The sequence below is a fragment of the Amblyraja radiata genome, chromosome 12 (genome assembly GCF_010909765.2).
Source record: "Amblyraja radiata isolate CabotCenter1 chromosome 12, sAmbRad1.1.pri, whole genome shotgun sequence".
Lineage (NCBI taxonomy): Eukaryota > Metazoa > Chordata > Chondrichthyes > Rajiformes > Rajidae > Amblyraja > Amblyraja radiata.
The window spans coordinates 38291845-38310516 of record NC_045967.1 but is presented as its reverse complement, the minus strand read 5'-3'; the positions used below and the strand labels follow the sequence as shown (position 1 = coordinate 38310516).

Here is an 18672-nt window from a genome sequence, read left to right as displayed (position 1 = left end):
CCATTCGTCGTTTTTTTGGAATCATATGGTGCAACACAATTGTAAAAGAACTGTTTCAGGACTGGACGAGGGTTGGTCAAGATTATAAATAATGATCTCCTTTTCTTTTTTATTTTATTTTATTTTCTCTATTTTCTCTTTCTCAACTTTCTTCATTTACTCGTTTTCTTTCTTCACACACTATATATTTCACATCTTTCTATCCTTTACTATCTAACTTCTTTTTCTTATTCTAATCTTTTTTCAATGTAACAAAAAAAAAAAAAGAAGCTGTACATAAAATGTATTATGAAAATATATATTAGGCACTTTGGTGCCATATGACTGTACTTACTTCTAATAAAATAAAAAAAAAAAAAAAAAAAAAAATACTTCAGTGTTCCAAAATGCAACCAAAGCAAAGCTCAAAATAAGCAATGCGAATGATACTTAAAGAAAAGATGAGGATAAAATGTAACTACCAGTAAAGTCAGCATTTCAATGTAAAGTTGTTTTGTTCCATTATTTGGCCACAATTCAAATAATGGAATATCTAATTTGGAAGCATAAATTTTCACTGCAAAACTATTTTTGAGCTACAGAAATTGTCAGAAAAAATTTCAATCTTGAAATGTTTACAACCAACAGCATGGATTGCCATTGACCTGGATGTAATTTACCTCAAAATTATTACCTTCCAGGATTATCATAGGATCATAGATATTTGAGGCGCAGGAGAAAGCCATTTGCCCCACGACACCCATACTGGTTGAATAAGTTATCTGTTCATTTAAATATCAGCATTCCCAATCTCTCACCATTTTTTACTTTTTGTGCCAAAGTGGATATGTTTTTTTTTCACATTATATTGCATTTATCATGTTCCCGATCACTAACTCAGCACGTCCACATAGCCATGAAGCCTTTTTACATCCTGCCCCTATGAGGTCTTCATCATCAGCAAACGTGAAAACTCGATACTTGATCCCCTCAGTCAACTATTGTCATAGATCACAAGCCACTGGGGCCCACGCATTGATCCCTGCTCCAATTATCTTAAATCTATGCCCCCAAAGGAAATAAATACCGCTTCAATCCGCCTTACCTAAACAAAGCATTTATTTATTGTTTTAAACGCCCCTCAATCTCCTTTCTGCTGGAAATCCCAATACGTATTCTTAGAAGACCTCCCTGGCAATATTCTCACACTTTGCACTAAAACCCTTTTTTTGTAAGCACTGGCCAGAATTGCATTCCGTATTCTTTAAATTACATTGTATTTCCAGTATGATCTCATCCATGTCTAAGCTTAACAAGGGAACGTGGCCAAATACACAAATGCATTACTATCTCTAGATTGAGCCTTATTTATCATTTTCATAACAAGACTGAGATTTTACTACTTTCTTATTATCATCCAGCAACTTGTTTCATTTCAGATTTCTCATATCTGCAGTATTTTGATTTGGAACTCTTAAATTTAAGCATATCAATTGTCTATTGCATGAAAATTAATGATTGATAATGCTGAGGTACAATACTTATCAGATTACCTCTAAAGAGATTTGATTCAGTTGCTAATCAGCAGAATGAAATGATTATGCAAAATTTGTGGTTATATTTTTTAAAACACTAACGTTATCCAAGTAGGAGATACAACAAAGCCTACAAAATATCTAAGTTTGTTTGAATATTTCTTTTTCATCAAGTTAACTATGGAGGTAAAGAAATAACATGTAACTTGCATGAAAAAAGTCACTATACCTTACCCATGGAGTCGGTGGGTTAATGTTAGAAATCTTTGCAAGGTTTCCTCAGAAAGGCAGACTTATCAGCCACCAACCCAAGCTGGGAAAATCACTTGTTGCCAGAGAATCCAGATGTTTGAATGAAATTTAACAAGCCAATTGTCTGTACCCTGCAACTATGACAAGCAGATAGAAGGGGCCAGAAAGTTCTAGATCCTGCAGAAAAAGACAGGGTGTGGGAAGAGAGAAAGAGTGAGAGACAGGTGAAGGAGAAAACAGAATAAAAAGAATTGCAGTTTTCACCGTGTTCCTATGGAACCATAAACCCATGCTGACTGAAATATGGATAGAAACCTTTTTTTTAGGCAGGAGTCATGTTGGCAAATTCCACCGGGTGGCGCTGTCAGCGATGGCAGCCTCGGCAACAGTCTATCTTTTCATTTTTTTGTTATTTTCAGTGTTTTAAAAAGTATGTGTTAATGTTCTCTGGTTTGTTTTATGTGGGGGAGGGGTCGGGGGAAACTTTTCTCAATCTCTTACCTTGCCGGAGATGCGATTGTTTTCCGGATCATATCTCCGGTCACTCTGCAGCCTAACATCATGGAGCTGGCAGCCTTGCTCCAGACTGACTTTGAGCCCCATCGCGGGGCCGTGGACTTACCATCGGAGCCTGCAATCCCTTGCTTGGGATCGGCACTCCAACCGCGGCCTGCAGATTTCAACATCGAGGAGCTCGCAGTCTCGGGTAGAGACTGATGTTGGGAAGCTCCAAAGTCGCAGGAGGTTTGACTAGCCCCGACCCAGGGTCCAATCGCCCAGCGCGGAGGAGCTGAGATCCTCCCGATATGGGAGCTTGATCGCCCCGACGTGGAAGGCTCGACCGCTGGTTGCGTGAGCCAAGATCGCCCTCACAACGGAAGGCTCGAGTTCCCCGACCACGGGAGAACAAAGAAGGGAAGAAGTTTGAACTCTTTTTGCCTTCCATCACAGTGAGGAATGTGGGGGAGTCGCTGTGGTGGATGTTCATGTTAAAAATGTATTTGGGTGTCTTGTTGCTCTTCACTGGTATGACTGTATGGCAAATTAAATTCCTCATACGTCATAGACAATAGACCATAGGAGCAGGAGTAGGACATTCGGCCCCTCGAGCCAGCACCGCCATTCAATGTGATCATGTCTGATCATCCACAATCAGTACCCTGTTCCTGCCTTCTCCCCACATCACCCGAGCCCTATCTAGCTCTCTTGAAAGTATCCAGAGAACCTGCCTCCACCGCCCTCTGAGGCAGAGAATTCCACACTCACAATTATGTGAAAAAGTGTTTCCTCATCTCCGTTCTAAATGGCTTACTCCTTATTCTTAAACTGTGGCCCCTGGTTCTGGACCCCGCCAACATCGGGAACAAGATTCCTGCCTCTAGCGTGCACAAACCCTTAATAATCTTATATGTTTCAATAAGATTTCCTCTCATCCTTCTAAATTCCAGAGTATACAAGCCCAGCGCTCCATTCTCTCAGCATATGACAGTCCTGCCATCCCGGGAATTAACCTTGTGAACCAATGCTGCTCTCCCTCAATTCCACTTGAGGAAAAGAGCATAACTAAAGGTCATCAATATAGGACAGCCACCAAGAAATTGTTCATAAGAACATTATGATTTTCACCCTTTTCTAGTTTAAATATTTCCATATTCTGTTTCAACATTAGAACACATTTCTGCTTTGCACTTCTGCATGAGTATTCTTACCAACATTGTGGATAGGTGGGAAAATGCAGCCGTTGTTGGAACACAACTGGAACCAATTGCCACATGTAAACACATGCGACGGATTAACAGTGCACTGCTGTGTCAAAGGCTGATGGGAACCAGCAAATGAACAAAATTGCATCGGATCCCAGCTTACCAAATTCAAATTTAAGATTCTGAAAATGTTAAAAAGAGTTTAATATCTTAGAAAATGTGTCCAGCTGCATGACAATCCAGACGCACAAATACCAGTAAAGGAGAGCTTACCATATTATGCATTTTTCTGCAAATGCTCATAATACGCAGTTCGTTAACGAACTGCATATTTTGAGCATTTGTAGAAAATGCATAGATATATCTAAAACCCACACATTTTTCTATTCGAATATTCAACATACAGGACTTGAATGAAATAGGGAACATAGCATCGAACCCACAGGATCCATAACATCTAGAAATACAGGAACAGTTGAGGGACAACTTCATGCCAATAACAATTGAAGTGTATAGATGTGTTACCACTAAGGCACCTACCCCTCTTTCTACCGAATCTATAACCTCTGAAGAATGGGGTTTACATCAAGCAAAGCCTCCTGCTTTGCTTGGATCCTGTCATATTAAGAATGCATCCTTTTCCTCTTGAACTAGAATTATTGCAGCATAAGTTTCTACAGAATCAAAACAGTCATATTTTTAAATACTAGTAACTAAACTGGATATTAAAATCACATCCTAAATATCTACTATCAATCAGAGTTCTGAACCAATGATCAAGGCATGAATGTGAATCCCACCATTTCATCTGCAGAATTTAAATTCAATTAATTAAATGAGAATTTAAAAAGCCAGTCTCAATAATAATCATTATGAAATCACTAGATAGATGGAAAATGTCATCTTGTCCGCTGATGTCCTTCTTAATCCCATCTGTTTTATAGACCCACCAATATGACAGACTCACAATCACCTCCTTGAATCGGGGATAATTAGGGTTAGACAATAAGTAGACAAGAGGCAGCAACTGATCAGAAAAAATTATTAATTCTTCAGTCCAAATTCTCAGCCATAATTCCCAGTATACCAGTCTTTAAAGTATCATTGTTCCCTATGTCCTCAGAGGTGCTGTGGGGATTCCAAGGTAGGCTGTGGGAAGGGCCACAGCGCACGGAGGTCAAGCGCTGGCCGCGTGGGACCAGGGTCGAGGTGTTAGCTCCTGGATGCCCTGCAGCAGCCGGGAGATGACGTAGATCTGAATACTCTATAGCAGCAGAGCATTGCCAGACCAGGCCGGCCCCTGCAACACCAACCCAGCACCGCTACCACCGTATCTGGGTACATATCACAAAAAAGGTACCATTGAACCAACAAACTATTCTCTTCAAGTATAATGGATAAAATCCTACTTGGCTTACAGGTGGCTACAAAAATAGTGGATTTCCATAAAACATTTGCATCACTAATTTCCTTCAAAAGGAAGAAATGTGCTATCCTTAGTTCACATGCGACTCCAATGTGTCAACTTTTAAATGATTTCTGAAACGGCTTAGCAAAGGGCTCGCAGCTGTATCATAACAACTGCACTGAACAGATACAACAAATACAATTTTTGCCCAGTGACTTTTGATATATCACATATCAAACGCCTTCTGCAAATAAGCATAGTACATCCACTGGATCCTTTCGATTCAGATCATATTGATAGATGGGTGGCACGGTGGTGCAGCAGGCAGTGCTGTTGCCTCACAGCTCCGGTTTCCTTCCTACATTCTACAGAAGAGTTGGTTGGCAGTTAATATGTAAAATGTAAATTAACTTGCAAAAATTCTTGACTGGAGAATTAAGGAAGGAAATGACAAAACCAAAATAATCGCACCTAATTCTAAATACCCATCGAATTAGCCTTTAATAGTTGCCTCTGTGGCCTGTGGCTGCCTCCTTTTTAATCTCCCTCCTTTTTCAACTCGTTACATTTGCTATTTTTCAATCGAATGGAACCTTCCACAAATCAAGATAATTTTAGAAAATTCGAATCAACATATTAACCATCACACTAGACTTGCATTTACAATACTACCAAACTTGAACTCATTCTTCTCTTTCTAGGGTAGCTTTCACTGTGACCATTAATTAATGGCATCTCTGCACAAACCAGGTATTGTAAGACCCACGGTGTGTTTGTCTCAAGAACTCAATGTTTTATCAGGACCCAGGTACATTAGACCACGAGTTCGACCAACAGTTTTCTTAATTCCTTTTTCCAATTCCTAAATTATATCTACATCTGGGATGTCATTTGTATTCTCTGCAGTGAACATTAATGTAAAAATACATGTTTCATTCATTTATCATCCCATTATTTTTCGATATTAATTTACTAAACATGTTTTCTAAGGACCAACGCTGAATTTCAATATTTAAAAAATATATTTCGTGATTCTAACCATCTGTTTTTACATTTGTCCAACTTTGTCGTGCTCAATATTCCTTCCTTTTAAATTTTTAGTTGCGATTTCTCTGTTAATATTCTGTATAATCTTTCTGAACAGCCATTCTGCCTTGTTGTATTTAGACTGAGCCAACAGTCTCAGAGGGACTCCCATTTTACTTCTCAAAACTCCCACTTATTACAGTAATGGGCCAGTCCCACTTAGGCGATTTTTTGGGCGACTACAGGCGAGTGCCACAAAATTTTCACCATGTTGAAAATTTTTCAGCGACAGTGGCGACAATTTTTGTTGTCGTAGTTAATATTGTAGGTGAATTCCATTAAAATTAGTCCCTGGCAGTCGCCGAAAGAGTCGCCATTATTTTATGTCTGATTGGTGCATGACTACTCTGTGTATTCTGAAGGATTCCCCTAACGGTCAGCCTCGCATCACCAATCCTTTAACCTTACTTGTCAGGTTATTTCTAGTTCTATTTGAATGCTTTCATACTCAGCTACAGGTTTAAAAGATCAGACACAAATTAATTCTTCTCTTCCTCCAAAGCAGCTTTAGTTCCCACAATGTGGTCATTAATTAATCCTAACAAATTATGCAATACCAGGTCTCTTAAATCTTGTTGCATTCTTGACTTGAGAACTTGCCATTCTAAGAAAATTCCCAAAGCACTACAAATTCCTCATCCAGGCAATCTTTGCCTATACTATGTTAAAAACAAAACTTTCTTGCTATGATACATTGATGAGGAACTCTACTGAGACTTCCTAAATTTATTTGAGAAATGGCTCAGGTTACAAAAAACACTCCTCAGAATCCTAGCAAAAATGCACCACAAATCAGCTTTATTCTGTTTTCAATATTTTACTGCCGACTTCTGAAATATCATGGCAGGCAGAAGCCATTTTGTGTTACATAGCTACTAATTAATGCTGGTAGGCCTATAAGTATTTTATTATAATCACTTCATACAAGTTAGTTGATTGGAGGACAGCAGTTTATAATCTTGACAATGAACTATTTGCATATTCTAGGTGACATTAATATAATTTATGAAATTAGTACATGAAAACAGAATGGAAAACTACCAAAAACTTAATATTAGAAATTTAAAATGTTTGAAATGAAATACACTTATCTACAGAGTTGGGAAAGAAATTAAATGATACTCAATAATATATCATCATCAGTGCAAGTATTACATTCAGATCAAATCTTCCCTTCAATGTTTTCAATTGAGTATAAAACCAAGATGAAAAAAAATCAGTCAATTTTGGAAAATCTGAAGTAATCTACTATTGCTAATAATTTGTAATCCAAAGCAATCCAGATAGCTATTCCACAATTTAAATGCAAATTGCAGAGTTTAAAAAAATATTTTAAGTTCCTTTGTTTGTCTTTAGTAAACTACTGTAACATCAGTAACAGTGTACACATTAAACAATCTAAACAAAACAAAATACTAGAAATGCACCTTGGCAGCCTAGTCCAGACATTGTGATGGTCCCGTTCACTCTGCACCAATACCCAATCCTCTTCTCGTGGCACCTCCTTGTGCAACCATAAAATACAATATATAGAACAGTGCAGCGCAGCTCATCCACACACAATGATGCCAATCTACCCAATCCCATCTGAGGCTCCAGAAAAATATAGTCAACGTTTGTTCAACCTCTCCTTCTCGTTGACACTCTCCAGTCCAGGCAACATCCTGGTGTAACTCTTTTGCAGCGTCTCCAAAGCCTCCACTTTCTGTCCACCCTTGTCTAACAGGTTATAATATCTCATCTAATGCCGATGAAGACAGATTAAGTAAATAGGCAAAGATGTGATATATGAAGTGAAATCTGAACATCTTTAATTGCCCATTTTGGGAGGAAGAATGAAAAAAGCACATTATCCAGATGGGAAGAGATTGCAGAACACTGAGATGCGTGTATATGAGCCTTCATGTTTCACAAAGTGCTCATTTTCAAGTAGAGCGAGCTATTAGGAAAGCTAGCAGAATATTTTTTAATTTAAATCAAAAGACAGAAGGTTTATGCTTCATTTATATAGGGAATCGATAAAACCACATCTGGAGTACTCGGTAAAGCAAGGATCTCTTTATTTAAGCATAAATTGATGTGTTGGAAGCAGCTCAGAGGAGATTTGGTAGACTCATGTCTGAAATGGGAGAGAAGCTTGTATAGGCTAGGTTTGTATCTACCTGAATTTAGACATGCAAGGTGAAATCTTCTCTCAGAAGGTTTGGAGCCTTTGGAATTCACTTCCTCAGATGATGGTGGAAATAGAATCCACAAATATTTTAAAAACAGTGGTACGTAGCTACTGAATGGGATAAAAGACAGCTGCAGGTGGTTGGGAATGTGGAGTTAAGATTAAAATCAGATCAGCCAAGACTTTAGTAAATGGCACAGCAGGCCTGAGGTGCCCAGTGGCTTACTCCTGCTCTCAGTTTCTACATCATCGCCATCACAATTCAACAATGAATTCTTCAGGTAACCATCCAATCTACAATCAAATTTCACATTCAGTTATTCAGACAACACTCACCTTCACACGCACATAACCCCTGCCTCCAGATACACATCTCCTTTTGTATATTCAATTTAATTTGTTCCTTCATTTAAGCTTTCCTACCAGATATTGTACCCTTCAATCTCTAATATTTTCTTTTAATTCTTGCTGCAATTGAAGAATTGTTTTATTTTTAACTTTTACCATTTCCAAAGAAAGATGTAAACTGGAAACATCACAGATCTCTATTTTCTGTTTTTATTTCAGATTGCCACCACTTGCTGAATTTTGTCCTGCATTAAATATAGTTCATCTTAACTTTTTTCCTTACAGCAAGGTCAATTATTATTTGAAAATCATATTATCTAAACTGGAACGAACAGAAAAAACTATTGGCCAAATTACTTAATGGTCATCGTAAGCCTTCAATTTTCATATTGTAACTAGAAGAACAGCTCAAGTGATGATTAATTTGTAAAATGCAATTAGTCTTCAATGTTGTAGAAGTAAATTAAAGAAACAAACCATAATGAATTACATTTGTACTGTAACAATCTGAAGAAAGCATGTTGCAAAAAGTAACCGTAACATGACTGAATTTTATCTCAGTATTCGGAGAGAGAAAAACAAACCATGTATTAGTAATAATATTCCAAAACACTGCCGATTCTGAAGGGAAGTAAATGTATTACAGAGAGGGAAAAAATAGACCGATGGGCTATTTAACATGACATTTATTGTTGAGAAAAGTTGCAATCCTTTAATAAGGATGGTAATACAGCATTAAAAAATAACCACACTACATAATTGGGCAAAGCTAACTTGGTTTCTCGAAGGCAAGACTATTTAATAAATTTCATAGGTTTTCTGCAGATGTAAATAACAAGGTAGTTGAAGGCAAAATAAGTGAATATGGTATATGTGAATTTTCAAAGGACAATTGATATTATGCAAACGATTGCCACGTACAATTAGAGCTTGATAATACAGCCCAGCGTGAATATAGTCAGAGGATTAGCTAAAGGACAAAAAGCTGGATTGATGGCCTGTTGTGCTGTTGCCATTGGCATCAACCCTGCTTCCTCTTCCATTTACAATCTAAATTAATGATTTACATGAAAAGTATGTAATGCATTGATTATAAAACTAAATGGGAAACCAAACTGCAAGTAATCTGAGATTATACACTTTGAATGGTAATTTAAATGGTTTGCAACTATCAAATGTTGGTGAATGGATGGATTTTGTTCTGCGGTTCATTAGACCAGGAAGTAGGCAGGTGAGCAATTAATATGTCACATATATTAGCCTCTATTATGGGGGAGGGTTAATGCAGTACAAATGTAGCCAAGATTTAATTGACAAGACCTAATTGATCAAAAAGGCGCAGCAGTGCCTTTACTTCCTGAGGAGGCTCAAGGAAGCTCACCTGTCCCCCCAGATCCTGTCCAACTTTTGCCGCTGTACCATCGAAAGCATCCTGACCACCTGCTTCACGGTATGGTACAGCAGCTGCACCGCAGCTGACAGGAAGGCACTGCAACGGGTGGTGAAAACCGCTCAGCACATCATCGGTGCCCCGCTCCGTGCCATGGATGCCCTCCACCAAAAACGGTGTCTGAGACGGGCCGGGAAAATCATCAAGGACCCCTCTTACCCTAACCATGGACTGTCTGCCCTCCTCCCATCAGGGAGGCGGTACAGGAGCCTCAGGTCTCGCACAAGCAGGCTGAGGAACAGCTTTTTCAACAACACCATTACACTGCTGAACTCGGAGTCCCGACGCTAGCCATCCTTAGACTCTCCCACTTGTATACAGTTTTAATTCATCCACAATCCACACATTGTTAACCAGTATTTTTTTTATTTTTTTTACTTTATTGTATGCCAACTTTGTATTTTTATTTTTACTTCTACTATCTTGCACTATGACTATGACCAGACGCTAAACTGCATTTCATTGTACCTATACTTGTATTTGTGCAATGACAATAAAGTTGAATTGAATTGAATGTGGGACACAGTGACGTTTGGTTCTCTTGCTTGGAGAATATGTTTGATTTGTACTTATTACCACATTGATACCAAGGAGACGAGTGCAATTCTACAAAAAGACTAAATGCCAACTGGAAATAAGAAGAATGAGATGTGGAAAGTTTAGCCATTCTGGATTGTACTGTGATATGACTGCACTGAGGTTTCTAATACGTTAATGTCAAGATTAAGTCTCCACTGCACCTCCCACAAGATTAGGACATTCTTTGTTGAATGTGAAGTCTAGAATTGGACACAATACTTCACATTCAACATGGGGATGGGGACTGGACTTTGTGCCTTCTCTCATAATGGGAAACATTGTGGGGGGATGTTTTTATGTTTAAATTTCTTTATTATTGTTATGTTATATTCTTTTTAATGTGCTGCAGTGGCAATCCGCATTTCACTACACCAATTGGTGTATGTGACAAATAAAGAACCTTTGAACCTTTGAACATCCAAATCCTGGAACTCCTCATCCAACAGCATTGTGGAGTGTCAGCAAGATGGCTCACCTTGGGATAATTAGGGAAGTGAAATAAATGCTGGCTTTGCCAACACTATCGATGTCCCCAAAGGTGAATAATACATTTATGAGACAATGGTGTTACAATCAGGCTAACAATAAAACTCAGCATTTGTCAATTTGAAGTACAATTTGTTTTTACGCAACTTTATTACTGTATAACCAAAATTAACTTTTTCCTTTTGCATGTAGTATAAATCCTTAAATCACTAATATTCTATTGGCCACATAGTGTGTTATAAAACCATTATTGTGCAAAAATAAATGCTTTCAATTAACAAAATGTTAGATATGACTAAAAGGAAATAAGTGCAATACGAAAAGTAACACATAACTGCAGATAGACCACTATTGAGACAATTATTTTGTGGCATACAATCAGTTAAATTTTATCTCACGCTAGCAGCTACAGTCAAATGTCCTCCTTACGCAGCCTTTAGTCTATCATGGTTTATGGAACGTGCCAAATCCCCTTAATAAACATACAGCCCGCCCTATTGGGGGCAGTTTGTTACACTTTGCTGACTTTCCAACAATGCCAGTGCAAGTAGAATCCAGTCTACCTGATCTGAATGCTTTAAAAGAGACCAATGTCACATCCCTTGCTTGAAAGGAATTAAAATAGAAATTTCAGTGACAATAGGATTCAAACACCAACTCCAAATGTTAAACTCACTGCTGAAAATAAATTTCTCTTTATAATCACATCTCAGCAGAAGATGCTTCTGTTGAAAGGTGCAAACAAAACAAATGTCAATGTTTCAGCAAACACACAAAATCAAGTAAAAGCACGCAATACTTACTTATAGTCACCGTTGTTTTCATTCAGGTACAAGACTATTGGCACTTTCTGTCCATCTTTTAATTCAGAGCCTTTGACAGCTTTTCAAATTGTTAAGGAACAAGATGACAAAGGTAAACATAAACACTGACATAAATGTTCGTAATTGGGGAACAATCCTTGATTAACAACCTTTTGAATGAAGGGTTCACCCGTTTATAATTGCACTCCCCCACCAACAAATACCCCAAGACTACAGTGACTGTTCATTTTAGTTACCGGTCTATTATATATGTTCTATTTAGATTTTTAAAGATCTCCATGGTTTCCATCATCTGCAATGATGGAAATTATACTCTTCATACCTAATTCCAAATTATTGATATATATAAAGTAGTGGTGCAAGTCCTCCTCAGCTTACCCAACTTCAGTACAACCCACACATACGAATGAACATTAAGGATATTGGCCTGCAAGTTTACAGACATTATTTGCAACAAATCAATGCTAGCTTTTCTAATCAATCCACACTTGTCCAAGTAACTGTTAACTCCATCCCAATTACTGTTTGTAGAACTTTCCTCACCAAACTGGCTGGTGTGGTTACTAGGTTTATTCCAACAAGTTTGCTTGTGTGATGTTTGATCAATTTTCCACTTCTCAAAGACACCATACAAGATTATATAGATGTTTGGAATATCACGGTCATCACTTCTGCAATTTTGCCCCTTATTCTCAAAGCAAATTTGGATTTTTCCCACTTGATCAATGACTAAGTGCTGCTTGCCTTTCCAGTACATCCTCTTATCGATTTCTTATCTCAATTAAATGGAGACTGACAATGGATACAGAATCACTAACAATATAGTTGTAACTTTAAATCAACTTTATCATATATTAAGCAGTGAAAGTATATCTGATACTTGTATAGACAGTAATACTAATTTGTGTGCGCCTGAAAATTGTAACAGTGCACAGTGGTCTGACTGGATTTTTAGTTTGTAGTCTTACTTTATGCAGACTTTACAGGGTATGTAGGGTGTGAAAGGAATATAAGACTCTAGCCAACCATATTTAGTGTGTGTGTGTGTGTGCGCAGTTCTACTCGCCTCACTACAAGAAGGATGTAAAGGCTTTTGAGAAGGTGCAGAAGTGGTTTGCCACAATGTTGTCTGGATTAGGGGGTTACGCGAAGATTAAGGGGAGAAGTAAAAGTATAAAAAAAGAGGCATAGATAGGGTAGATAGAATCTTTTCCTCAGGGTGACAATGTCAAGGATTACTGAGCATAGCTTTGGAATGAGGGGCAAAGATTAAAGGAGATATACTGGGCAGGTTTCTCTCCCACAGAGGGTCGTGGGTGCCTAGAACGCACTGGTTGAGGCAGATGCAATAGTGCTGGTTAAGAAGTTTTTAAGAAAGGCACAGCGATGTGCAGGGAATTGATCATGTGCAGGTTAGTTCATTTTGGCAGCATGTTCAGCACATTGTGGGCCAAAGGGCCTGTTCCTGCTGTCCTTTTCTATGTTCTATGGTGGGAAAGGCTAAAGACTCACCAGCACTGGAAAAGTGAGAGAACAAGCATATTTTTAGAGATAAAGGAATAAAGAGAACAGAGGCAATATCTGTGATAAGATGGAGACTCAAGTTGTCAAAATGGCAATTATTTTTTAAATTGGCAGTCAGAGACAAATTATGAGAGAACGAATTGTGACAGAAAAATACAGCCATTTCTGTGGGGAAAAGTGTTGCTAAATTAATTCCTGTCTATTCAATCTTCTATCAGGTATCGTTTGACCAGTGTAGGAGATCAAGGCGTCCGAAGATCTGTCAGAGTGAGAGTGGGATAGAGAATTTTTTAATTTTGTTTTGTTTTGTTTATTTTATTAGAAGTTAATACAGTACAAAACAATACAGTGGAACCTAATTTTAGGTGCCAACTATGTCATACCGTAATCCACTCTATGTACAACCTCTAGTTTTATGTTTTGAAAAGGAAGTAAACAAGACAAGAAAAAGAAAACAATGGAAAGGGGAAAAATAGATGGTAGAGAATAGAAAAACGTGAAGTGTGTATATAAAAAAAAGAAAAAGTGGAAAGTAGAAATAGGAGAGAAGGCCACTTAAAAGAGAAATTTTCAAATCTTTATTCGGAGATGTAGATCTATCCACGGCATGAACTGAAATCAGCAATCTTACGGTACCGCTGCATCACATGAATCCAAAAAGTCGATGAAAGGAGACAAACTCCTTAAGAATTGGTCATATTTATCTATTAATCGGAGTCCCATTTCTTCAAGGCGTGCTATGTCCATCATATTCCTAATCCACATTTTAACAGTTGGTATAGCGGTATTTTTCCAAAATGTAAGTATCAATTTCTTTCCAATTATTAACCCATAATTAAAAAAAAGTTTTGGTCTTTATTTAAATTGATATCTTCTACTATTATTCCAAATATAATCCATTCCGTTTTAGGTTCTATTCTTGACTTGAAAAGCTTTGTAAATATATCAAATATATAGCTCCAAAATTTATTCAACTTTGTACATCCTACAAATGAATGTGTTATATTAGCGTTTTGAAACAAACATTTATCGCATCTGGGAGAGACGTTAGGGTAAAATTTATTCAACCTCGTTTTTGAATAATATAGTCTATGTAATAACTTGAATTGAATCAAATTATATGTCTTGCATTAATGGAACAATTATGTGTGTTCATCAGATACTTTTCCCATCTATCCTTCGAGATCTTTATCATTAGCTCATGTTCCCAATCTTCTCTTAGTGCTTCTGTTGAGGGTAATTCTCTATTTAATATATTATTATAAAAGTATGATATTAGTTTTTGTGAATCAGCCTTAATATTCATTGCTTCTTCTAAAGGGTCTAAAAATATAGTTTGAAATCTATGTGTATATCTTCATAAAGTCACATATCTGTATATATTTAAAATATTGATTATCCTTCAGTTTAAATTTTAATTTTAAATGTTGAAATGATAACAGTTTCCCCAATTCATACATATCTCCTACTTTCCTAATCCCCAGTCTATCCCATTGTTGATATGTTTTGTCGATGAGAGATGGTTTGAATGCGGGGTTGTTCAATAGTGGGGTTAGTACTGATAGATTATTTAATTTCAAGGATACTTTTATTTGTTTCCAAATTCTTATTGTATTGTGAATAATTGGATTCTTCTTATATAGTATACTATTCAATTTTATCGGTGAGAGCAAGATCGTTCCTATATCGTACGGATAGCACTCCTCTTTCTCCATTCTTATCCACTCCAACTGCTATGGGATAGAGAATTAAAGTGACAGATGACGATTTTCCTTTGCACACTAAACTGAGGTGCTTGGCAAAGTAGTCACCCAAATAATTTCTTCATATTTTAAGAGAATCGAAGGTTTAGTTTGAGAGATACAGCACGGAAAACGGCCCTTCGGCCCACGCCCACCAGCAATCCCCGCACAGTAACACCATCCTACACCCACTAGGGACAATTTTTACATTTACCAAGCCAATTAACCTGTATGTCTTTGGAATGTGGGAGGAAACCGAAGATCTCTGAGAAAACCCGTGCAGGTCACAGGGAGAACGTACAAACTCCGTACAGACAGCACCCATAATCAGGATCGAACCCGGGTCTCCGGCGCTGTTTTCGCTGTAAGGCAGCAACTCTACCGCTGCACCACCGTGACTGCAGGGGAAGCTGGAGATTGCAGGGGGAAGCTGGAGATTGCAGGGGGAAGCTGGAGATTGCAGGGGGAACTATTGCAGGTGGAAGCTGGAGATTGACAGGTTCTTGATTAGTAAAGGTAAAACACTAAATTGGTAGTAGTGCAAATGACTACAACATGTGTTGCATCTTTCTGCACAGGAAATGGTTGTTAGAGATGAATAATAAATCAAGTAGTAGAAGTAATGGTCTCTTTGCAATGCTCTAAGAGGGAAGAGGAAGATGTTCCTGCTGGTGGAATCCCAATGGAGGTGGCAGAATTTATGAACAGTTTGATGCTTATGATACACATATTCCCAGTGGATGTTGAGAACAAGGAGAATTCTATTATTATTCCTTGGGAACTATTGCAGGGGGAAGGTGGAGATTGACAGATTATTGATTAGTAAAGATTAGTGAGAGTGTCAGGGGTTATGGGGAGAAGGCACGAGAATGAGGTTGAGAGGGAGAGATAGATCAGCTATGATTGAATGGCGGAGTAGACTTGATTGGTCAAATGGCGTAATTCTGGTCCTAGAATTTATGAATACATTGCAAAGGAAAACTCAGACATCTTAAAAAGCATTGAACGTTCCATTGAGCAGATATGATGGTGGAGAAACTAGAAGAAATGAATAGAGTCCTTACAGAAAGCAGAGGCATTTTTCTATGGCTTCCCAAAGAACTAGAAGCAACACCTGTAATGGTAGATAGGCACAAGGTTTTGGAGTAACTAAGTGGGACAGGCAGCATCTCTGGAGAAAAAGGATGGGTGATGTTTGTGTTGTGGCGAAGGACATCAGACCAGTTCAAATGTATGTTGGATGGTACTGGTCAAAGGAAGATAAAGTAGACAAGTTTGGAAGAATTGATTCTTGGGACAAGACAAGGCTGAAAAAATGCGTCTACCGTTGTAATGACAGAGTACTCCTATTCTTGTGTGTATGCTTATGTCAAGTTTGGGGATCAATACTTTCTCTTCCATTTGACCCATTGAGTATTTTCCAACGTGTGTTTCAGATTTCTAACATCTGCATGATTTACTCCATCTGCATTTAATACAACAGGGAAGTTTCTTGACTTTCAAATAACTTTGCAGCATTTAAGGACATGTGGTTAAGAGCAGCTATAACACTGCGCAACCAATACCAAAGCAAACAAAACATCTACAAAAAGTTCGAACATCCAAGAAACAATGGGAGATCATAATGCGATCTACTGATATGAAACCATTTTCAATGACACTGACAATGACACTGATTGATAAACGTCACTCCAGTTTACTCACTTACACAGTTCCTTCTGTGGTTTTCTGCCTCGTATAATGATGCCCCTTGTAATTTTATGGGGAATGCACAAGTGTACAAAAGCTGTGAAATACATGGCAGCTACATAACAACTCATTTGCACCTTGAGTAATGGAAACAATTTTGCTTGAGTGCAAAAATGTTTTGTTTCAAAAGCATTTAATACATTTCCAATATTTAATTTGTAAAATGGAATGGTTTCAAAGCCTAATGTTTATCTTTAAAATATTCACATGCAGTTTACCCCTGCAAGAACTGTATAACAAAATCTTAAATATCAGAATTACTTAGAAATCTTTGATCTGAACATATTGACAAAATTACATTAAAATGGAATGCATAAACTCCTGTCCCGGATTTCTTATCCATATCTCTCCCCAGTAGCAAACATGTACCATTCATGTTATCAGCTCCAAGGTGACACAGTAGTTAGAAGAGTATAATTGGTCTCAACACTTTTGTTATTGTGATAAGGACGGAAAAAGAACGCGAAGGGAATCCCAATTATGTTCCCTTTCCACTATATCCAAACATACATGCTAACATCAAGCGAAGACTCGTTCTAACTGATACGGATCAATGGGCTATTTGGGCTCGCATAATGAATTGTCATCTTGTGCGACAACGGAGCTGATCTACCCCTTATAGTAAATAATTGTGACAGGAGTGGAATCCAGCGCATTTGTCTTGTACATAGTATGCAAATTCACATTGATGTAAACAGCACAATTTAGTTATATACGTGTTTAGAAATCGAGCTAGGAAATATGTTTCACCTTGGGCAGATTGATACATGCATGTTATTACAATCAACACAAGTTAATCAACATCAAGTCAATTCACATCAACTCCCTGAAAAGGGTAGACTCCAACTGAAATAAAACACCCGTTTAAAACAAATGTTTCTTACATAATGTGCAAACTTAGCATTCCCTGTAATGATAAACTTGCAATAAGTCGTTCCAACAAATCTAGATGTTGCTTAAACAAGCAGAGAACAAAAAACAGACCAAGAGCAACAAGATGAGACCATCTCGGCACGTCTCACAAGGCGGGGAATGGGGGGCAAGTGACAACGGTGTAGGTCTAGGGCCTGTTCGGGGCTCCGCGCAGTCGAGCGGCAGGAGATCCCTGGCCGGGCCGGGCCGGGCCGGACTTTAGCCAGCGGACTAACCGGTCCATCCTCTGCCCCGGGTGTGGTGCTGTGATTCTCGGTTGCCAGGATCCCAGCCCCATCCTACCTACACCCGCTTGTCAGTTTGTCTCCTGTCTCCGGGTTAAAAGGATATTATCGTAGACTTCTCAGCGACGCCCTTCGCGCTCTCTGCCGTATTGTCCATGGAGGCGATAGCACGATTCACTGTTGAACTGCTGCTGCTGCTGTACAGCGCCCTACCTTCACCTCGGCGCCACCATCGCTCGGCCCGACGTCACGCGAGGACGCCCCGCCCACCGCAGCGCTACGCTACGCAACGAGCATTACGTTGCCTTGCCCCGCCCCCGGCAACGTAGCCTCTTAGCGCAGCGCAGCCCCGCCCCCTTTGACGGCAACGTAACCCCGGCATCACAGCCCCGCCCATTTATAATAATCCCGCCCCTTTCACAGGAGCGCGACAGAAACATAGCCCCGCCCCCGTTGATTGCAACGCGGCCCCGCCCCCCCGGCAACACATAGAAACATAGACAATAGGTGCAGGAGTAGGCCATTCAGCCCTACGAGCCTGCACCGCCATTCAATATGATCATGGCTGATCATCCAACTCAGTATCCCGTACCTGCCTTCTCTCCATACCCCCTGATCCCTTTAGCCACAAGGGCCACATCTAACTCCCTCTTAAATATAGGGTGATTTCACGAAAG

General features: G+C 38.7%; 1 protein-coding gene across 3 annotated transcripts in view; it reads right to left on the bottom strand.

Annotated features, from left to right (window-relative positions):
• The window catches only part of ocrl (OCRL inositol polyphosphate-5-phosphatase), a 53138-nt gene extending 34886 nt beyond the window's left edge, over positions 1-18252 (bottom strand). For all 3 annotated transcript variants that reach the window (XM_033030555.1, XM_033030558.1, XM_033030557.1), the window contains exons 1-2: positions 18102-18252; positions 11803-11882 (exon numbers count right to left, since the gene is read on the bottom strand). In XM_033030555.1, the coding sequence (XP_032886446.1) occupies positions 11803-11882; positions 18102-18152 (131 nt within the window). In that variant the 5' untranslated portion in view covers positions 18153-18252. The remainder of the gene's footprint in view (positions 1-11802; positions 11883-18101) is intronic.
• Positions 18253-18672: the final 420 nt, after the last annotated feature.